Source organism: Vipera berus (assembly GCF_964194415.1).
Source record: "Vipera berus genome assembly, chromosome: 1".
Taxonomy (NCBI): Eukaryota; Metazoa; Chordata; class Lepidosauria; order Squamata; family Viperidae; genus Vipera; species Vipera berus.
Window position 1 is genome coordinate 116,902,579 of NC_138202.1, and position 23,825 is coordinate 116,926,403.

Genomic DNA, 23,825 nt, shown 5'->3' on the forward strand with positions numbered 1-23,825 from the left:
CAATATGGATTTATTTGTATACAGAGAATGTAACCACATTTTGCTCATTCCAATGTATAAGTGCATACATGTATACATACCTATCAGGCTATTCCCTTTCAGGATAAGTGATGTTACGCAGAGAGCAGAAAAGGAGTAAGAAATAGTAAGCTAAAGAAATTTAAGCCATGAGATAAGAAAAAGAAAATATAGATTGATCTGCTTTATGACAATATCATTCAGTATTTCTCTCCACAGCTTTCTATCTTTCCAAACCCTCTTTCCTTTTTCCTCATCCAATCACTGATTTATACATTGCTCCATATAACTCCTGACCTTTTACTTCTTGAGGATCTCACCAACCTCATCCAGCTTTTTTTAATTTTGCTCTTTCTTTCAACCCATTTGCCATGCCTTCATATATTTATTTTGTTATCCATTCAGCCTTCATTCATCCTCTCTCAATGTGCAAACATATATAACATAATTCTTTCATACTGGTCATTCACTTTTGTATTAAATCTAGATTTGTTTAGTATCCAGGTATTCTTGATTCTTATTTTACTACACACATTTCTTCAGTGCTTCAGTCCTATGCCATTCCACTTACTTTTAAGTTTCTCCTGATACACCCAATTCTCATTTCCATATAACAAATGGGTAAAAGCATGTTTTTACACACAAACATTTATTCATCCATCAAAACAGACTACATACCACCTGGGTTTTTTTTAACCAGCATCTGCATGCTTAAAAAGATCTCTATTTTTTTATTAGTAAATATCACTGAGGTACATGAATTCATTCACCTGACCTTCTGTAAGCCATTTATTCTCATGCGCGTTTTATTTCCATCATGTAGAACCAACTTTTATCTTCATATACATGTAAAGTTCCATGATTCTAGACTATTCACTTTATCGTATATGTATTCTAAATCAATAAATGATGATATTTATCTTGTAATATAGTGGAATGTTGCCAACAATGTTTTGGTTTACAAGACTGTCTTTAGGTTAGAAATACTAGTTTTAATGGATTAGTATAAGCTCACTTGGGATAAAATTGGACTCTGGTTCTGCTGGTGGCATATTGGCAAAAATCTGTCCAAAAGGAATTGTCCTGTTAATAGAAAATGCTGCATATGACATGAGTCCAGCTAAGGCTGGTACCCTTGGCTACTCCTTGCATGAATGCCAATGTATAGTAGCAATAAATTAATGAATTCTAAGAGGCAAGCCATTCCAACCCTTTGTGCATTTCCCACCAGTGGAAATCAACCATCATATAAAAAGGTTACTTACAGGCTCTCCATCCTTTCCAGGTTGACCATCTTTTCCAGGAGGTCCTAGTGGGGCTCCTGGTTGCTGAACAGTAGAGCCATCAGAGTGCCTCATGATGGTTCCAGGAGGTCCTGGGGGCCCAATTGGACCAGGAAGCCCTTGAATACCAGGCTCACCTTTCTGTCCTTTAGAGCCTGGATATCCAAAGCCTGCACTTCCCTAAAGGGGAAGAAAATTATGAAAAATGAAAACCAGCCAAATATAATTTCTTCTAAATTGGAAATGGAATGAACATGAATTATTATCTTCCCATTTCCTTCTGTCACATACTGGAAGTACTGAGACAGACAACTTGATAGCCTCCAGTCAGACTGGACTTCAGTCCCCATCAGTCCCCGTCCCCATCAGCAAGGGACCATGGGAACTATCATCCAAAATTTCTAGAGGATACCAGGCTGCTTCTCCCTGCAATGTATTAATTATTGTGTATTTGTGTTGTTTTCTAGCCTTAAATCAGAGTTTATATCAATATAGGTTCAAGTGCTTTACCCAATACTATTTTGGAAGAAGGAACAAATCTACATAAGATCTACTGCTGGTAACTTGTTACGTGTACATCAAAAACGACAATGCAAACAGATGCGCTGGCCTGTGAGCAAAGGCTACATAAAGTATGCAGTTGCCAAAGCAAAGAAATTAGACATTTAATCATATTGCATGCCATGCCTTCACCACCCGCATGAGGCTGATCCAAATGCTGTTTCTCCATTCCACCTGCCCACCCACCATTTGAGACAATGGAGGAAGAGCACCGTTCCTCCACTGGGGCAGGGATATAAACAACTTCCATAGTGGCTGAGGTTACGATTAGGACAGATGCAGAAAGCAGGGGGAGAAAAGGAAGCAACTAAGGCCTTCGGTCCACTACGGAGAAACTACACTGAACGGAAGTAAAAAGAAAAAAAAGTGGGGGGGGGGAGGCTGCTAATTCCCTTTCCTAAAGGGAGGAAACATCCAGGAGGCCCAAGAGCTAGACAGAGGTCCTCTTTAAGATGCCTTGTCATAGCTAGCATTGTTCCAGGAAACGTCTTTATTTTAATTTGACCGTTTTCTTTCCTGAAGAATTTGGGTTTCCAGTTTGCTTACGTTTTGAGCCATCTGGAATTTAGCAATGTTTATTTATTCCATTTTCCACATCAGGCCCTTTTCAAATAATGCAAGTTAATTATTCATTGCAATAAAGCTCAAAATATTTGAGCTACGTTTTGCTCATTTGTCAGGTTTCGGGAGTGCTATATTGCTAATCGAGAGTCTTTCTTTAGGGAAATTAATCCTGTTTTGATCATCCCCCTGAATTCAAGAATATTTCCCCATCTTGGATATGTGCTTATGGAGGTATGCATTGCACAATTGCTCCAGGACAGAGTATTTATGTATGAAGAGATTCTAGCATGTATTTTAAAAGGAAAAAGGAGCGGAAAGCAATTTTTTTTTAAATGAAAGGAACTTTGTTCTATTTCTTGCAATGTTAGACTAAGTATAGGTTGATTTAACTGTTTTGCCCTGTAGAAACAGCTCAATAACATTAGTCTAAAAATAGGACTTCTTACCAAGCTGTTAAGCAGAAAAGCATTCCATTCAATCTTATGACAGAAAGTGAATGTTTTTTGTAACAAATAACTTAATTTCAAATTCTGATAACACTATAAGCATCTTTCACTCCCTAGGCAAGTTCCAAGCAATGATTCATTTGGTACCAGTGGATGTTAGAGGAAAGATATGCAACAACAAATATAAAAAAAGAGGATATCTCTATATTTAGAGATTCTGAGTGCAAGCCATCAAACTGAGCGTCTTAGCTAAAGAAAATCTTTATTTTTGTGCAAAGAATAGCAACTGTGCATAAATTAACTGCACAAAGAAACCGTTATGTTTTAGATGGAAACCCATTTGAATCAGGAAGGATTCCCTCAAATTAACATCTTTTCATTCTATCTTTTGCCGAAGCCTTGGGATGGAAAATGTACTGCTAAGCTTGTAAGCCGCCATGAGTCTTCGGAGAAGGGCGGGATATAAATGGAATTAAAATAAAATAAATAAAAATAAAAGCAGAATTTGGAGGCTATGGAGTTACCCTAGGGATAAATTACCCTAGAGATAAATTAATGTCTGTACAATCTAATTTTACTTTAAGAGCACGTGAGAAAGAATATTATTCATGGGTCTTATCAAACTACTGTGTTTCCTGGCTATTCTATTTCATTCCTACCCACTTTCTGTCTCACAAGAACAGCCTTGATGAATCCAGGCAAGGCCCACTTTAGTCCAGCATTTTGTATTTCAAATAGCAGCCAGATCTCTCCCAGGGACTTGGGAGACATGAGCTTCTCCTGCAAATGTTTCTCCTACTACAGTTATTGGAGGCATGTTGTCCCCAGTCCAGTAGTAATGAAGAGACTTCCAGATAAATACAGTAGCCTTTGATTTGATTGACCTATCTCAGTTTTCGATATCCCTGCTCACCCACTGAACAACTAGCTTGCACTACTATGTACTGCTGACTGGGTTTTCAGTACACCAAACATTAGCCTACAATGGTGTTTGACAATGATCCCTAGGGTCTTTCTCCCACTGCCAAAGAAGATGTACTAACTAAGTGTATTTTGTCCAAAAGATAAGCAAAGGGTCACTAGATAGTGACATATACGTGTAAATATAAATATAATAAACAAACAAATAAATAAATAGGGGGAAGGAGGAGGAAGCTAGGACCTTTGCTGGGCTCCAGCTGAAGGAGGGATTGAGTGGCACAAGGAAAAGAAAGTTCAAGAAAAAGGACAGCAAAATGGGGAAGGGGGCATTTTCTCTCCATGACTTTTTCTGGAAAAGCGATAAAAACTGGCAAAAACTGAGGGGAACCAACAGCAGCTCATGCTAATAATGAAAATAATGAATTGGGGATGCAATCATTTTAAAGCCAGGCACTCCTGTATTACTTTTTACCTTCATTTTATATATAGTTACCTTTCCAGTTGCATAAAAATATGTAACCTCATTTTTTTAAAAAATTGGGATACCATGAGTTCTAGTCCTGCCCTAGGCATGAAAGCCAGCTGGGTGACTTTGGGCCAGCCACTCTTTCTCAGCAAAACCCACCTCACAGGGTTGTGGTGGGGGGAAAAACGGCAGCAAGAAGGAGTATCAGGTATGTTCACCATGCTTTAATAAAAATAATAAAGGTGGGAGAATAAAGAAATAATAAAATCTACAAACATAAAGTAGATTATGCATTTTTTTTCAAAAATCCTTGCTTCTGCTCAGAAAACATGATGACTTGTACATCTGCTGCCCTGGTTTAGAGCAGAATTTCCAAAACCAAGAGATAAAGCTCCCTTAGAGAGGTACAAACAGAGTCCAGGGAAGGTAAAGAATCTTTGAGTTGTACGTTGTTACGATAAATTCATCATTCCCAAAGTTTCATTACATTGTTTTCACTGTTCATTTCGGTTAGTTTTGACATTTGCAATTTTGGGGGAGGTGTGTACATTAAGATTACATTAAATGGAAGTGTGATGGCAAAAGGTTTAGAACAGCATTCCCCAACCTTTCTGGGCTGGTGGCCTGATGCAGGGGGGAGGAGGGGAAGAGGGTGTGGTTTAGTGTGAGGGGTAGGCGTGTGCACACAGGTGTGCACAGCTTCATTTGTGCACAAGTGGGGCTGTGAGTACCGGCACCTGCCACTTGCGTGAGTTAGGCAGTGTCCATGTGCACACAAACCAGCCCGCCACTCAAGTGGCCCTGTTGCAAATAGGTCATGGCCTGGTAGCGGGTCGTAGCCCACAGGATGGGGACCCCTGGTTTAGAAACCTCTGGTTTAGAGAGAACACTAGTGTTAGGTTGTTTGTGTTCAGTGTTTTTATAGGAATTCAGCTATTGTTTTAGCATATTGTGATCTAGGCTATTATGTTAACAGAGGGGTAGGCAACGATGGCACCTTTTCAACCTTTGGACTTCAACTCCCAGAATTCCTGAGCCAGCATGTCCACAGGTCGTAAGGAGCCATAGTTGCCTACCCCTGTGTTAAACTTTATTGGTAAAATTTATTGCATGGAATTTAGCTCTTCAATTTTCAGTGGGCTATCCTTGGAATCTGCTGTCCTCAGAGGAGCTTTCCCCTTAAAATTATTGCTCTTATGGAAGTTTCTACACTGTTTAAAATTTCCCTCTGGAGTGCAGATGATACTTTGAGGGCTTTAAATCTGTGTATAGTGAAATAATTATTAATACGTCAGATAAGTATGCCCTAGGTTCTCATTCCAATATTCCTTTGACGCCTTTTTAGAGGCAAAGAAAAGATTGTTGCAATGCTTACCTTTACACCCAGCTCTCCCTTTTCTCCCTGCAAAAGCAAAAAGCAGAGCAGAGCAGAGCAAAGCAAAGCTTTTCAGTATTGCGTAATCTAACATACAACAAAATCCAACAATCAATCCAACATTCAGCAAAATTAATTATCCACCGAGCTGCTGTCTGTGGGAAAAGAAAGGAGCTACGTCGCTGCTAATGCAGCTTTTTCTAGTTTAGAACTTTCTAGATGTGTTGTACTCCATCTCCCATCAGTTGTCATTAGCAAGATATTGGCTGGCTAGAGAGGGCGAGTTGTCATCCAACAGTGGGAATGCTTTGTGTTGGGAAAAGGAACATGTAACATTAAATGAATGCAAGCATCTCTCATGAACAGGCAAACCAAGTGTGCTTCCCATAAAATTCACTTTGGTTCAAGAGCAATAAAAATATCAGTGGCCAGACATTAGAAGGAAACATCTAATCCTTCCTAAGAGAAAAAAAAAGTATTTTTTTTATCACCTTTACAAGAAATTGCCTTTCCTCCTGATCTCACACATTCCTATATTTGCCCCCAAATGCAGTTTACTCTTGGAATAGAATCTTTCTATTCTTTTGCTGGAAAAGTGAGAAAGTTCCACCACTTCAGATTTATGTCTTCCTCATCAGATGCTGCCATTATTTATTTTAGAGAATAGAGGCAAGCGGCTATTTTCCCTTCTCTTTAGTTTTTTGACTCCTGATCGCCAAGGACTGTAGGCAATTAAAGGTCATCTGTCCATCTGAAATGCTTTTGTTTCCCATGCTGGCCTAGTTTCTTCCTCCCCACCACACCCCCTGAATGTGGCAGAAGCTACTCCTAAATTCATGAAATAATTTGATAACTGGTGAAAGTTCACTTCCCTGCCTATTGGGAATCACCACTTTCTTTATACAGATGGAATATCTAATGGAGGCAAGTCTCAGGATAGAGGGGCGGGAATGAAGACGACAGTCAGAATACTTTTAACAAAGGAGGAAAGGAAAGGGGGAGAGGCCATCCTATAGTCCTTCTTTGAGTGAACTTGATCAAAACATGGTTGCCTTTCAGTAAAAAACAGGAAAGGAGAGCAAGCTGTTTCTTGCTACTTCACCTTTTCTCCTTTATCACCATTGGTTGACAAAGCCCCAGCCCCAGGATCTCCTTTGGGGCCACGGTCCCCTTTCTCTCCGGGGTCTCCCTTTTCACCTTTGGTTCCACCTATAAGGAGAATGAAAAAGAATTGTTCAGAATTATCTGCTTCGTGCAATAAGGGAGCCTGGAAACCAGAATGCTTGGTGTTCAGGGATAGGGCAAAATTTAAAATGAACTGAATAGATGAGAGATTATTATTGTGAATTCTGTTTCAGGGAGATTGTGTAATACAGTGTTTCTCAACTTTAGCAATTTTAAGATGTGTGGACTTCAATTCCCAGAATTCTGCTAGCTGGGAAATTCTGGGAGTTTAAGTCCACACATCTTAAAAATTGTTGACGTTGAGAAACACTGACATTTGCATAATTATACTTGGCGACGTTTCGACGAGGTCCCACTCGTCATCTTCAGGCTGGTGTCTTGGGCTTCGCACTTGTGCGAGCAAAGCGTGATCGGAGCTGCCGTCTCTCTATAAATATTGGTGGGGTTGTGTGTGGTGCTGGCTTTGTTGCTGTAAGCTGTAGGCACACAGCCAACACCCCAGCCACACAGGATGTTACAAAACAACCGACTCAGCTGCAAACAATAACTCCATCATCCAATCAGGATATAACAACACAGCCAACCAACCCGCTTACAGCAACAAAGCCAGCACCACACACAACCCCACCAATATTTATAGAGAGATGGCAGCTCCGATCACGCTTTGCTCGCACAAGCACGAAGCCCAAGACACCAGCCTGAAGATGACAAGTGGGACCTCGTCGAAACGTCGCCAAGACACCCTCAATCTTACACGGGAAAAGACCCGAATATGCCAACACACACACACACACACACACACAAACAAACAAATGTGTGTGTGTGTGTTACCCTCAGCTACTATTTAAATATATATCCGTACTTCTTTGTAGCTTCACATTTGAAATTACATCCCAATAAATTGGTTCAGCTCAGTGGTGGGATTCAAATATGTAAACAACCAGTTCTCTGTGTGGATGCCACTTCCAGAAGTCCGTTCTGTGCCTGGGCAAGAAAAAATTAGCTACCAGTTCTGCCGAAGTGGTGCGAACCGGCTGAATCCCATGACTGGTTCAACTGTAAAACCAGGTTCTTTTCCACATCTCAGGTGACGCATTCATTTATACACCTTTTCCTTCTCAACAAAAGCTGCAGAATTCTTTACTGTACTTTGTCTCCTATATTTCGGCTAGCTCAATACAAGCTTAACTTGAAGGACATACAAGATTCTGATTACTTTTGTAGTCCTTTCTGCACAACTATGTCACAACATTCTCCACTTTTTAAAATTGTTGCCTTTATTTAAAACAAAATTACAGTTTAATGTTTTACATTGTCGCTTTTATCTCGTAAGCTACCTAGAATCTTGGTGGTGAGATATAAATGTAATAAATAAATAAATAAAAATTACATAAAGATTCCAAAAAAGATAATAGATAGGTAGATAGTTATTGAAGTTATACTATATTAATGGTCAAAGTAACATTAGTAAGAGATACCAAGTACAGAACATTGCTTGTTTTCGTGATATGAAAAGAAAACACATATTTTTTTTGCTTAGTGGTAAATCTTTATTATTATTATTATTATTATTAGTAGTAGTAGTAGTAGTAGTAGTAGTAGTAGTAGTAGTATTAGTATTATTATTAGTATTAGTATTATTAGTATTATTATTAATTATTAGTATTAGTATTAGTATTAGTATTAGTATTAGTATTAAACATCCCCCACTTTTTGACAATTTTTTTTCCCAGGAAACAAGAACTTACTTGCAGGAACATGTGGTGGCCTAGCAGTATATTCAGTCTCCTCTAACTGCACAGGTTTTTTGGCAAGGTCAGGGGAAGAAACAGGTGGGGGCACTGGCAGTTTTGATAATAGAGGAATCACCTAGAGACAACAGAATTGAATTAAACCTCCTCTTGTACCAGAGCTGGCAACCCAAGACAAATAATTGATTCTGAAAAAGTGACTGTTGGGTCTAGCGATTCTTCTCAGAAAGTTCTCTCAGTTGTTCCCACTATCAGTCTGGCAATACTAGGAAAAATGAGCCAGGGAGAATACTGGGGAAAAATTAGGGTAGGGAGTCATTGTTAACAAACTCATGCTTAGCATTATGTGTGAATCCTTTCAAATTTGATTTTAGTCAAACAAAACTACAGAGCTTTCAGTCTTGCCTCAGTTCAGTCTATTAGTTTTAGCATTAAGACACGTTATCAATGAAAGTGTCATGTTGTCAAGATATTGCTTTTTTAATATGCAAAAGCTCACTGAATTTACAGAAGACTTGCCCACTTAGCATTTTAATATTTACTGTTTAGGGCTGGAGAAATTATGGATTCCATTAGAAAAAAACAAGTGGAAAAACTTGGAACGTTTCCTTACCGCTATCAGACCTGAAATTAATAAACTGGACAATTGTGAGAAAAGTAAAAAAAAAAGTATATTTTCTCATTTAGAAATGAAATATTTATTAAAGCAGTGATTTTTAAAGCAATATTGCTTCAACAACTTCCTACCATTGTTAAATTTCTTAGATAAAAGATTATAATGTTACTGTCAGTTGGGGGGAGGGTTATTTTTACTTTTATAAATCAGAACAAGCCTCAAACCTGTGGAGAAACTCATACATGTTGGAAAAATTTTAAAACATTTCTACATGCTTTCTAAACATAGGTAGTAAAACATTTTTAAACTTTCCACACGATTCACTTAAGGAGCGTAACAAACATTGTAAAAACGGTTGTAAAATTGAGTCAGGTCAGTGATGAGTGGCTTCCCAACTGGAAGGACTTACGACCAAAATTTTGGACTCAGTTGTGGCCATAGGCTGAGGACTACCTGTAGTGTTCACTTCTAACTTACAGGATATCTGCAAATCATTTCTGAAAGAAAGCAGGCAAAGGAAATGCACAGAGCAGAATCCCTAAAATAAGAAATGTTATTTCTTAAAAAAATTTGGATGGTCAAATGAAAGGTGTGTGGTACTTTTTTCACCTTATTTGTTTTTTTTGGGGGGGGGTTGGCTGTTTTTGCACTCAATTATGATTTCTATATTTTCACTTTGCTTTCACTAGAAGGGAGTGTAAGCATGCTTGGTTCCATGTTCCGTTCATTATAGCACTATTCCTCCTCTACCAGTCTCTGTTATTGTTAGAAGCTGAGCTTTCTGTTGTTATTAGACCCTGGGCTCTAGAAATAAATTTCCACTCCTACCTGCAGATATCTGACAGGGAAGCTTATGTTTACTATGTTGCACATACTGTATGAGGACCCAGATTGTTGGGGGCAAAAAGCTGACTTTGTAATAATGCCGCTTGGGGTGTGTGTGAAAGCCCTAATAAGCAGGCATATACATAGAATGAAGGCTACTGCTAAGCTTGTAAGCCGCCCGGAGTCTTCGGAGAAGGGCGGGATATAAATGGAATTAAAATAAAAAATAAATAAATAAAAATTTCCAATGTTCTACAGATAGTTCCTTTGGATAATACTTTAAATAATCCCTTTTGAATTTGTGAAATGTCATATATTAGAAGAGAGCCCATTTGGAGATCATGTGGGACAACTATGTGTCTTGCCACTGGGTGGCATCTATGCTCTGCATTCATCACGTTTTCTTCACAGCCTTAAGTGCCGGAGTTGGACATACGGTACTGCATGTCTAATATCACTTTCCCCATAATGGGCCTTTCCCACCACATTTAGTGCTCTTTTCCTGTTTGGATGAAAAAGACAGTGGCCTATGATATGATGCTTAAGGGTGACAGAGTAGGAATGGGGCACACAAGTGGGATAGACTCAGATCTTTACTTAGCTGTGAAGCTGACTGTGAGCTGGTTGCTCTTGCAGCCCAGCTTTACAGATTTGCTGTGAAAGCGAAATGGGAAGAGAAGAATGTTTTGGGGACTCCTTTGAGACAGTGAAGGATGTACATATGATACTTTCAGAGTTATCAGTTCCTTTTCCTACTTTCCTTTTCATTATTTTAAATTCATTGCAATGTTGGTTTAAATGTTTCCAATAGCATTAGGAATACTTGAGGTGGAAAAGTGAATAAGAAAATAAATATGTGGAGAAAAGTAAAACTCACATTGTCTATGCCTTGTATACAGTGTGATGTTGCTTTACTTATGAGCTTGAATCTTTGCATTATAGTGACCAGACAATTTTGAAATATTTCCACACTGCTTCCAGATTGATTAGTTGTCAAAATCTCTATTTAATGCTTTAAAACAAGGGTCCCAAAACCCCGGGCTGTGGCCCACTACCGGACCTTGAGCCTTTTGGAACCAGGCCACAGAAATGGAAGGTGAGCGAGTGCACAAGTGCACAAGCAGAAGGGAGCACGCCCACTCTATTTATGCAAGCAGTGGGTGCAAGTGCCTGTTGCCTATGCAAATGGAGCTACGAGTGTGTGTGCACACCTGCCTGCCACTTGCACAAAACCCTCTGGTCTCCCCACCCCCGCCGGTCCACAAAGCCTTTAAAAGACACGACAACTATACGTTTACTCACACAAATATATTTCTAGCACACACACAAATATTTCTAGCACATACAGACACACAAAGATTCACTCAAACACAGGATGAACAAGTAGATCATAAGCTTTAAGAACTCCTGAATAGTCACAGTCCAGTCTTATAGATTACAGTCCTATGAATTCAGTAACTGTTCAATAAATGGACATTGGAGGGAAGCTGGCTTTATGCATACATGTTTACCATGGCTGTGTGTTTGCTCATTCCTTCTTATATTTAATCATATTAAATGTGTTCAGGGCAGATGCAAACACTGAAGCTTCTTATGTCAAATATATTGCACAGAAAAACAATTTAAATATTATGAAGTGTTACTGTTCCTTTTATTTTAGATGGGAAAAACAGAATACAACATACAGGAAGATGTGATGGAGTGCAGCATTATGCAAGAGAGTATCTGACTTGTGAAATAGAATTTCCTCTCCCTCAATTTTCTTCTCCCATACAGAAAGGCTGCCAAATTTGTCTCAGAAATTTAGGGCAAGTTTTGTAAATATAGAAAGTACAGCACGGAAGGAAATCATTCCATCATCAGAAACATTTTCACTCAAAGAAGTACTATACATATCTGAATTCTGCCTATTGTTATATTTAAATGTATTTAATTGTACTAATTTATAACTTGTCTTTTCATCCAATGAATGCTGTGTGTGCATACAATTAAGATTAAACAGCTATACTAAATGACATACAGACACATCTGGAAAGAATCGGAAGAGAAAATTTTCATTACAATGAAAACAAAAAGAAATTCTCGTTTATTCATGACTGTTGCTTTGACAATTCAATACTACTGATCTTCGTTTCTGTATGTTGAACAAAGTCAAAAGTGACTTCAGGATGTGTAAAACTGTACTTTGGAAAAATAAACTATGGGAAGGTCATCCCTGTGTTGGTTGTTTTTTGCAAAGGTCATCCCTGTGTTGGTTGTTTTTTGCAAAGGTCATCCCTGTGTTGGTTGTTTTTTGCAAATTGATCTCGCACTATTTCTGGCAGAGTGGATGACGTTTATGTCAAAGCCAAATAGAAATTTCTAATACTCCCTTGAGAAAAGGTATAAAGGAAAATTAACTTTTGGAGAAAATACAAAGCAGCTGGGAATCACGAAGGCTAAAGCCCACTATCTATCAATTTATCTGTGTCCACTATAGTATTACTCATAAATCTTAATAGAAATCTTGCAGAAGCTGGGGAATGGCTTTGTATTTTCCTGAACATGTAATGGTATGTGGGAATGACCTTGGGAGACCCTGAGAAGAGATGGAAACAGTCAGAGAAGAGGAAGCATAGCCCATGGCTGCATAGTGGGCAGGGCAAGAGGCTCAAGACAGACTCTCCCTAAGTTATCAGGTTCTAAAGATGATTCCAAGAAAACTGTATTTTCAAACTTGCAAGATTCTTTTAATATTAAATGTTAATTAATGTTAATGTTAAAGATTTTGTTCTCCAACTCCCTACCCACCCCAACCCCGGTCTCTGTTCTCCACCATTCATCTTTTTTGTTATCATATTGATATATTATTCTCATTGTATTCTTTTGTCATTGTTTATTTTATTCTATTATTTTACTTCTCTTCTGTTTGCACTCCTTTCCTTTTCTTCCTTTTTTATTATTGTAAGTTACCTAGAATAACCCCATGGCAAATAAATTTAAAAATAAATAATAAATGTGGTTTTACAATAAAGCAGATTTAATCCATATGGCCGTATTTCCTGTTTGGTCTACCTCATAAGGTTGACAATATTATTATTCATTTTTGGTAAAACTTTTGGATCAGTGTTCAGTGAAAGACAATCAAGGAGGCATTGGGAACCTATAGCTTGCTGAGCTACAATTCCTACAAGTTCCACTCAGCAATATTTGAAGGTTTCAAGATATTCTCCCCATCTCTAAAGGACTAGTATCAAATTCAAACTATTTCTGTTTATTAGTTTAAAAAAAGGTGGTGGTGGTGGTGGTGATATTTCCAGAATAGATGCTATCAACATGTTAAGAGATGATGTGTCCAATATCTCAGGGGCTGCCACAAAGAAGAGAGAGCCAAGCTATTCTCCAAAGCGCCTGAAGGCAGGACAAGAAGCAACGGATGGAAACTAATCAAGGAGAGAAGCAACCTAGAACTAAGGAGAAACTTCCTGATAGTTAAAACAATTAATCAGTGGAACAACCTGTCTCCAGAAGCTGCGAATGCTCCAACACTGGAAGGTTTCCTGCCTGAGCAGGGGGTTGGGCTAGATGACCTCCAAGTTCCCTTCCAACTTTACTATTATGATTATGATTATGAAATGGTAAGCTACCCTCTGGCAGGTTAACGTGGGGGGTCTCAAACACAGCTGTGAAGCATTCTTGTGAGATGTGCAAATGGAACACAGCTCCCAGTTCACACCCCAATGAAGGCATAATATTTTCAGTTTCTTGTCAATATTAAACATGAAAAATAAATAAATTGTAGCAGATCAACATGAAGTTGGAAAATTAAAAAATGATTGCATTGCTTAGCCTTCTTAAGCAGAAAACTGAAAACTGTGCCCAGAAGAGAAGTTTCAGACAAATCATACATCAGTATCAATTATAATAAAAAGTAATTAATAAGAAACTGATGCCAAGATCAGTGGGTTTATGCAATGCCGTTCCAAAGGGATAATGCTTACAAATGATACTGATAGATAGATAAAGAAATCAAAGAAAGCAACCATATTAATCATGGTCAGTATTACAGTGATAATTAGATGTGGCCAACCAGAAACCAAAATTATTGGCCTGAAGAGAATTCATGGATTTTGCAATTATGCGACATGGAAAATAGTCAGCAGGAAGCCAGGAATGCCTAACATCTGCACATTGCCAACAAAGCCACAGTAGCACATCTCCATTCTGGGAAACTGAGAATCCATACACAAACTTATTCTTAAAGCCTGCCTTCTATAAAATCTTTCTCACTCTCAGCCAAAATTCTGGAGTCTCTTTGCCTATCCATTCTACGTACAAACCTCTCTGGGCAGGAATGGATTATTCTGAGCTCAGCCAGAATTCTTTCTAAAGTAATCCCTATGAGAGCAAGTCACTCCAGCATCAAGTTTCTAGTAAGGCAGGGGTTCCCAACCAGGGGTGCGAGACGAGACTCCAGGGAGTGCGAAAACTTGGGTTTTCAAAATTATAGTGCATATGCATAATTTGCTGCCATTATTTCGAATTTTTATAAAGGGTGCAAGAATATATCAGAAGCGTTCTAGGGGTGCGGGGTATAGAAAAGTTTGGGAGCTGCTGTTGTAAGGGGATAAATCAGCAAGTTGATAAAAAATGGATACATAACACACACTAGAGTTTGGTCAACACACATTGATTTTTTCCAAGATTCTGGACTGCTACCACCTAGATCTTTTCCAAATTAACACTACTTACACAATCTAATGCTTTAATGCTCAAATTCATTGCTAAATGTTGCAATTCCTAGCCAATGTTGTGTAAACACATGCAACTCATGGTGTTGTCGTGCTTCAAACTCAGTGAGATGAAGTATGTAATTTTATTGTAACTTATTATGTTTCCCTATACACTTGTTGTTCTGGTGTGTGGTGAAAGACAGTTGCATTCTCAATATATGAGGGAAAGTCGGGTTAAGTAGAGTGAATCAATTGATTTCTGCCATTGCCACAAACAAAGCAAAAGAAAACTGTTTCATGTGCAACTTTTATATGCAATCTGTACAATGTAAATTGTACATTCCTTCTGCAAATGTGTAAGTCAATTTCATTAAGGAAAATTAATTTTTATCTCTCAGAGAGAAAGAGAGACAGAGACAGACAGACAGACAGAGACACAGAGAGAAAGATGCTTTAAGCTTTCAGTGAATTTCCAGGCAAAGCTGGAATTGCAGTCATGATCTTCATTTATTTCCACACCAGTTTTTATCCACTATGTTATATAATTATGCAACACAATGTGCATCTATAGCTTCTAACTACGTTTCACAAATAAGGTGGAACATTTCTGACAGAAACAAAAAAAAAACCTTTTCTGATCTTTTAAAATACATACATATGCATTTGTCCGTGGGATATAATTCAAACTGATGCACAATAATGAACTTTATTACAATCTGAGACCAGCAACATTCTGATGCACATGGTCAGCTAATGGTTTGTAATGACTGCTGTTTCTCCTCTGCCTGCAGCAGCCCTAAGCATGTGATAAATGGTTCACCGCAAGCAGATGCTAGCAGCTTGTCAAATTAAACCTCCTCGTTGTGGGTTTAAGAAATACCATGAAACCAGACCACCCAATGCTACAACTACAGAAAAAAGAGAAGGACACGGAAGGATAAAGGGGAGGGAAAGGAACTGATGATGGGGTGAAAAAGAAATGGTGAAGAAGGAAGGGGAGAAAAGATATTTCTATATTGGAAAATAGTAACATGATTACAAAAGTGGCATTGTACTCACGCTTTCCTTTTCGGAAGATGATTGCTTTATGTCTAATCCACTTCCACTACCACCACACTAAAGACATTTTTTTAAAAAGAGAAAGAAGAGTAACTAGTACATTAAATCAGCAGATATAGTCCCACTAAGAAAGAAAGAAAAATCTCTCATCTACATTAGAAATGAGAAAACAAGGCCATTAAGATGCTGCTGAACTACAATCCTTAATACGTTATGCTATTTTGGCACGCTAGTTGGGATACTGGGAACTGTAGTTCAGGAACATATCAAAAGCTACAGCATAACCTATTGGGTTTATCTTAATTTTTTCTCATCAGCTACAATGCTTTCATATAAAATATTAACAAAGCTGTGTAACCATCTGCATTAATATTCTGGAGACAAAGTCTGCCAATATTGCCACATTATAACACATTAGATCAGGCATGTCAAACTTGCAACATCACGTGACATCGCGTGATGTATCGTGACTTTTTCCCCATTGCAGGCAATGGGGTGGGCGTGGTTTCGGTGTGACACATCTGGCCCACAGGCCAGCAGTTTGACATGCCTGCATTAGACGATAAGGGAGATCATGAGTCAGTGTAAGAAGACATTTTTGTACTTACAAAGTCCAGATTCTCAACATATTTGATATAGATAGGTAGATAGGGCTCACAACTTGGGAGTCCTCCTAGATTCACGGCTCACTTTGGAAGATCACATAGTGGCTGTGACTAGGGGGGCTTTCGCCCAGGTTTGCCTGGTGCGCCAGTTGCGGCCCTATCTAAGCCGGGATGACTTATGCACGGTCACTCACGCGCTCGTGACCTCTTGTCTAGACTACTGCAACGCTCTCTACATGGGGCTGCCCTTGAGGACCACCCGGAAGCTCCAACTGGTACAGAATGCAGACGCGAGAGTTGTGTTGGGAGTCTCCCGATACTCCCATGTCACACCTCTGCTCCGTGAGCTGCATTGGTTGCCAGTTGTCTTCCGGGTGAGATTCAAGGTACTAGTAATGGTGTTTAAGGCCCTACATGGCAGGGGTCCGGAGTACCTTAGGGAACACCTGCTGCCGGCATCAACTTCCCTTCGCCCTGTACGTTCCCACAGAGAGGGCCTCCTCAGGGTGCCACCGATCAGAGAATGTCGATTGGTGGCCCCCAGGGGGAGATCCTTCTCTGTGGGCGCCCCGGAGCTATGGAATCAGTTACCGGATGGCGCCCGATCTTCGCTCCTTCCGTCGCGATCTAAAGACATTCTTATTTGAACAAGCCAGCCTGGCCTGATGGGGGATTGGTGGGGTTTTTTATTGTTATTTTAATATTTGTATTTACTGTTTTTAGTGGGCATATATTTAATTCTTTTTTAACTTTTGTAACTTTGTATTTTTTATTCTTGCCCTGTTCACCGCCCTGAGTCCTTCAGGAGAAGGGCAGTATATAAAATTATTATTATTATTATTATTATTATTATTATTATTATTATTATTATTATTATTATTATTATTATTATTATTTAGCTAAATATTCTCAGAAATCAATGCTGGAGAAGACTCCCATTTAATTTGAACAGCAGCTACTGCCAACGGAACAGGCAATATTGGTCTAAACTGACTACTCTTCTGATTCCACGACCTCATTAACCTAATCTTCCTTTAAACTTCCACCTTCTATTTCTTAGACACAAGGAGATCAAACACTTCTTCTTGTGTTTCAAATTAATAACAGCATGTCACTTGACATTTTAAGTATGATTGGTGAAAACATCTTAATGAAGTATGTTTTGAGTATAGTTAAGATTAATCAAAGTTCAGGTAGATTCGGAAAACACAACATACTGCGGTTAAGCAAAAACAGAAGCTCCATTGGAGGGAAAGTTGGAGTATGGAGGCTTGACAGGAATTGAAGGTCATTCTCAGAATGTTAAACTAAAATTTAGCTTCCAACATAACTTGCCCAGCATAAAAAGGCTGCCATATGTTCACATGTCCCAAAGGTGCTTTTTCCAAACAGTGGAAAAAAAATTCTTGGAAAACGTTTCACTTCTCATCCAAGAAGCTTCAACAAAAAAACCCAAGAAAGTCCAGTTGCCTTTTGAAAAGCACCTTTAGGACAACCATGACCTAAATGTTTGAGAACATCCACAGATATTATGTTTACATGTTGGGAAAAAACATCAGAAATAGAGTCACTCACCGTATCACAGTCATCATCTTCTTCAACACACTGGTAACCAGCAGCCCAAGGATTATCTTTTATTTTTAATTCTACAATGATGCCCTATAAAAGCAGAAAACAAATATGACCAAATATGACCAATATTTCCCAGAGGCAAAAAGAGCCTCCTTCCCAGTTTAAGGAAATGTAGAATTCCTAGGCCTGTGCCCCCCAACCCCAAAATGCCCATTTTATTTTAAGTCAATATTATTTATAACACAAACACTGTTAGCTTATGATTGAAGCATTAATACCCAATGTAAAAAAGAAGAAAGTAAGGCAGAAGAACAAAATCAATACAGGTGAGGAAAGTGCTATGATAAACCATGTGCCTTGTGGCAGGAAATGTTAGATTTAATCCTTCTAATCTTTTCCAGATCTATGATTCTGATTGCAATGGTTTTTGGAGGACCGAGAGTGCACAGATTTGACATTTCCAACATTTATAAACTATTTACAGATTGCTGTTATTTTCTGCTGACCCTTTGTAGTCTGCACAGCCAGCTAGCAACAAGGTGCATAATTCTGTAATTCCTAAAAAAAAGTGGTTTCTAATTCAAAATCCAAGCAATGGTTGTTATAATTGTCCTGTAATACCTTTAGATGCAACTTAGCAGCACAGCACTAACTCAAACAAATCATCTCAACAAGATACATCAAGCTATTTTTCAAAGTGGGTTCATCCATTCAGTCTCTTTACCCTGACTTCCAAGATGGCCGGTTTACCATTAGTTGAAAACATCAGAACAGAATCTGAGCCTCCATCTTGGGTACCGGCCTGCCACTGGTGCAAACTGAAGCTACGGCCAAGTGATCTGGCAAAAATGTCTTTCTATCAGAAATATCAGCAGAGTCCACATTCTCTTCTATGATCAAAAAATAAAATAAAATTGAGGGAGTGCCTGTTCAAAATTGTGGCCACAAACCAGCAGCTTCCCCAGTGACAGCTCCCACAGTATTTTCTTCCTTTCCTCCCTATTGGAGTACACCCTTCCTTTATTGCCCCTTATTTCAGAAACACAGAGGAGTCTATTTCATGGCTCAAAAGGTAAGGCTTCCTTTCATTCAGGAGAACAAGAAAGAGATATTTTGAAAGCCTGTGCTTGGTTTTGGCTTTGCCCTTCCAAAGGTTGCTGAAAACCTTGCCTGAGGCACTGTAGGAGGCCAAGGCCCTTTCAGTCTGGCTCAGAAAGCCATGGCTCCCAACACCAGCAGCACAAGGTGCCACCATTCCTGGCCACCCTCAAAATAAAGACATGGCAAGAGCCCACCACCCTTCAAACCTCCATAAAAGGATAGAGTGAAAATGAATCCCAAAGGATCAAAAGACATTCCATTCTGCTATTGCTTTTAGCTATTTTATCCATCACCAACAAATATCAGAGTTTGTACGTTTGCTTTTGCACGGCAATAGAAAGGAATCAAATGTTTGTTTTTAATTGGGAACATCAACACTTGGATGCTAAAATGCTCTTGCCTGTCTCAGGCACATGATACATATTTGTCATATTGTTCAGGTACACAGCTGTGCCAGATCTTCAGACTGTGTATTAAACAACCGAACTCCTTTACAAACTGACTTATGAAAATAGTTTACAATATTTTAATCATTATTATTAAAAGAGCCTTGGTGGAGCAGTGGGCTGATGCCTCCTTAAGTAACACCAGCTGCCTGCAATTAGTGCAGGTTCGCATCCCACCAGGCTCAAGGTTGACTCAGCCTTCCATCCTTCCGAGGTAGGTAAAATGAGGACCCAGATTGTTGGGGACAATATGCTGACTTTGTAATAATGCCGCATGGGAGGGGTGTGAAAGCCCTAATAAGCAGGCGTATACATAGAATGAAGGCTACTGCTAAGCTTGTAAGCCGCCCTGAGTCTTCGGAGAAGGGCGGGATATAAATGGAATAAAAATAAAAATAAAATAAATAAATAAAAAATTAATTTTTAAAAGTTTCCATATAGGAAGTATAGAGAACCGATTTCTCCCAACATGAGCCCAGGGATTGGGAGTGTACAACTAGTTGGACTGACTATTAATCCATGGCCATTGATCTGGAAAAGATTAATGGCCAAAGTGCAATGGCCAATGTGGATTACCTGTCTACCAATGGTTCCTTTTTTAGGTAGGGATGAAAGCAATGACATGCTTCCTACTATTCTGTGATTCACGATTATCAGATTTTAGACAGACCCACGGGAAGAACTTTTCAGCCACACCAGGACTGCAGAGCCAGTGGGCGGAATGAGCATGCAGATTTAAACAAGATTAAAGAGGGGAAAAATGCCTCTCTGAATCTGTGGAGGCCTTTCCTTTCAAGTTAACAACTTGGAAACCGAGAGCAGAACATGACTGTCAGGCAACTAGACGCCCCTCCTTGGAATTATACACGGAGAACATTCCAGCTGTAGCCTGCCGGTTTAATGGGGTCATAGACAAAAATCACAAGGAGGAGCAAGTTATTTTTTTTAACCCAGAGTTTTGTGTGTACAGCTGTTTTTCAAAGCTGTTCTGGAGCAGGCATTCCAAGGTATTTTACAACACTCATCTCCTTGCTATCTTTTTCTCTCCAGGGTCATGAAAACTAAGCAACCCAAAAGAGGAGGCTATTCTGTGGGTGAAGTCATACTTCAATACAAATCTGTGCATGCCCAGATTTTTCTCTGTAGGAAAAAATGAGAAATAACACTTTCCTAGCTCCAAACATCAGACTGAGATGACTCAGGGAGCTAGTAGCTTGAGATACACCTTAAAGCCCACTAAGGGCAGCCATAGGCCACAGGATCCCAGCTCCCCTCCCCCTTCAGCTTTCTTGCATTGTAGTAGTAGTAGTAGTAGTAGTAGTAGTAGTAGTAGTAGTAGTAATAATAATAATAATAATAATAATAATAATAATAATAATAATAATAATAATAATAATAATAATAATAATAGTTGGAAGGGACCTTGGAGGTCATCTAGTCCAACCCCCTGCTCAGGCAGGAAACCCTATACCATTTCAGACAAATGGCTGTCCAGTCTCTTCTTAAAATTTTTCAGTGTTGGAGCATTCACCACTTCTGGAGGCAGGTTGTTCCACTGGTTAATTGTTCTAACTGTCAGGAAGTTTCTCCTTAGTTCTAGGTTGCTTCTCTCCTTGATTAGTTTCCATCCATTGCTTCTTGTCCTGCCTTCAGGCGCTTTGGAGAATAGCTTGAGTCCCTCTTCTTTGTGGCACCCCCTGAAATATTGGAACACTGCTATCATGTCACCCCTTGTCCTTCTCTTCATTAAACTAGACATACCCAATTCCAGCAACCGTTCCTTATATGTTTTAGCCTCCAGTCCCCTAATCATCTTTGTTGCTCTTCTCTGCACTCTTTCTAGAATCTCAACATCTTTTTTACATTGTGGTGACCAAAACTGGATGCAGTATTCCAAGTGTGGCCTTACCAAGGCTTTGTAAAGTGGTATTAATACTTCATGGGATCTTGATTCTCCCCCTCTGTTAATGCAGCCTAGCACTGTGTTGGCTTTTTTGGCAGCTGCAGCACACTGCTGGCTCATATTTAAGTGATTGTCCACTAGGACTCTGAGATCCCTCTCACAGTTACTACTATTGAGCAAGGTACCCCCTATACTATACCTGTGCATTTGGTTTTTGTTGCCTAAATGTAGAGCCTTATTTTTTTTCACCACTGAATTTCATTTTGTTAAATAGCACCCAGTGTTCAAGTCTTTCCAGATCCTCCTGTATCTTAAGCCTGTCTTCTGGAGTGTTGGCTATTCCTGCCTGCTTGGTGTTGTTTGCAAATTTGATGAGTTCCCCATCTATCCCCTCGTCCAAATCGTTGACAAAGATGTTAAAGAGAACTGGGCCCAGAACAGAGCCCTGGGGCACCCCACACTTCCCTCTATGTAGATGCAGTTCCACTGAGGACCACACGCTGAGTACGGCCGGTCAGCCAGCTACAAATCCATCTGGTGGCGATGCTATCTAACCCATATTTTTTATTTTATCAAGTAGTAGGTTGTGATCTACTTTATCAAATGCCTTACTGAAGTCCAAATAAATTATATCCACAGCATTCCTCTGGTCCACTAATTTTGTCACTTGGTCAAAGAATGCAATAAGATTTGTCTGGCATGATCTGTTTTTGACAAACCCATGTTGGCTTTTAGTAATGACTTTGTTTGCCACTAGGTGTTCACTGATTCATTGTTTGATTATCTTTTCCGGAATCTTTCCAGATATTGAGGTCAGGCTGATAGGTCTGTAATTTCCTGGATCCATTTTTTTTCCTTTTTTGAAGATGGGAACTACATCAGCTCTCTTCCAGTCCTCTGGTAGTTCCCCAGTGCTCCAGGATCTTTGAAAAATATAGTTCAGTGTTTCTGAGATCACATCTGCCAGTTCCTTGAGAACCTTGGGATGTAATACATCTGGTCCTGGTGATTTGAACTCATCTAGGCTGGACAGGTGCTCACTTACCATTTTCTTGCCTATCTTAACTTGTGTTTCTATTCCGTTTTTTATGGCACTGTTTTTGATAAGTTGGACTGTTTTTTCCTTTTGTGTAAAAACAGATGCAAAAAACGAGTTAAATAGTTCTGCTTTCTCCCTGTTGCTTGTCACCTTCTTGCCACTTTCCCCCACTAATGGATCAATCATTTCCTTAACTTTTCTCTTGTTTTTTACATGTTGAAAGAAGCTTTTTTTGTTATTTTTGACTTTGGTCGCAAGCCTTAGTTCATTTTAAGCCTTAGCTTTCTTCACTTCATCTTTGCAGGCTTGGGCTATTTGCTGACATTCTGCCTTAGTTATGTGCCCCTCTTTCCACTTTTTATTCTTTCCCTTCTTATCTTTCAATTTATCAGAGAGTTCTTAATGCAGCCATGCTGGTTTCTTTTGAGAGGTGTTATTTTTCTTCTTTGTTGGTATTGTGCTAGAGTGGGCTTTTATTATCTCACTTTTCGAAATTTCCAAAGCTTTTTGAGTTGTTTTACCCTTGAGGATTCTCATCCATGGAATCCTTCCTAAGCCCTCTCTAAGTTTATTGAAATTAGCTCTCTTAAAGTCGAAGACTGTGTTTGACTGTGTTCTATTTCTTCGGCTTCCATAACGTTGAATTCCAATATTGCATGATCACTTCCCCCCAAGATTCCTGTAGCTTCAACACCTTCTATCATTTCATCTCTGTTAGTGAGGATTAGATCCAATATGCCTAATCCCCTAGCTCCCTTCTCTACTTTTTGGGAGACAAAGTTGTCTGCTAGGTTTGTCAGGAATCTGTTTGATCTTCCACTTGGTGCAGAGTTTGTCTCCCAGTTGATGTCAGGGTAATTAAAGTCCCCCATTACTATTGTGATGTGCTTCCTACATACCTTAGTTAGCTGACTAGCAAAAAGATCTATTTCCTCTGTTTGGTTGGGTGGCCTATAGTATACACCTATGGCAATGTCATTTTTCCCCCTTTTATATTGACCCAAATGCATTCAAGACAATTTTCATCATTGTTATGCTCTATTTCTATAGAGATGTAGTTATTTCTTATATAGAGAGCAACTCCACCTCTTCTTTTATTTGGTCTGTTTCTTTTAAATAATTTAAATCCCTCTAGCTGTGTGTTCCATTTGTGGGTTTCATCCGTTTTCGTAATGGCAACAATATCATATCTGCCCTCGTTAACCTAAATTTCTAGTTCACCCTGTTTACTGTTCATACTCTGTGCATTGGTGTATAGATATTTGAGTCCTTTATGACTGACCCTGTGTTTACTTTCTACATAACCTATGTGGTGCCTGAGTTCCCCTATTTTCTTACCAACTGTTTGGTTAGTGTACTTTGTGTTCATGTTCGTGT

The 23,825-nt window shown here is 39.2% G+C and overlaps 1 protein-coding gene across 4 annotated transcripts in view; it reads right to left on the minus strand.

Moving 5' to 3' along the window:
- Positions 1 to 23,825, minus strand: part of COL18A1 (collagen type XVIII alpha 1 chain) — a 196,168-nt gene that overhangs the window by 44,094 nt on the left and 128,249 nt on the right. For 3 of the 4 annotated variants that reach the window (XM_081328545.1, XM_081328544.1, XM_081328542.1), the window contains 6 exons: positions 17,963 to 18,046; positions 15,783 to 15,839; positions 8,568 to 8,688; positions 6,737 to 6,843; positions 5,635 to 5,661; positions 1,284 to 1,481 (listed from right to left, as the gene is read on the minus strand). In XM_081328545.1, coding sequence (XP_081184671.1) covers positions 1,284 to 1,481; positions 5,635 to 5,661; positions 6,737 to 6,843; positions 8,568 to 8,688; positions 15,783 to 15,839; positions 17,963 to 18,046 — 594 coding nt within the window. The remainder of the gene's footprint in view (positions 1 to 1,283; positions 1,482 to 5,634; positions 5,662 to 6,736; positions 6,844 to 8,567; positions 8,689 to 15,782; positions 15,840 to 17,962; positions 18,047 to 23,825) is intronic. The other variant, XM_081328543.1, reaches the window with a different exon arrangement.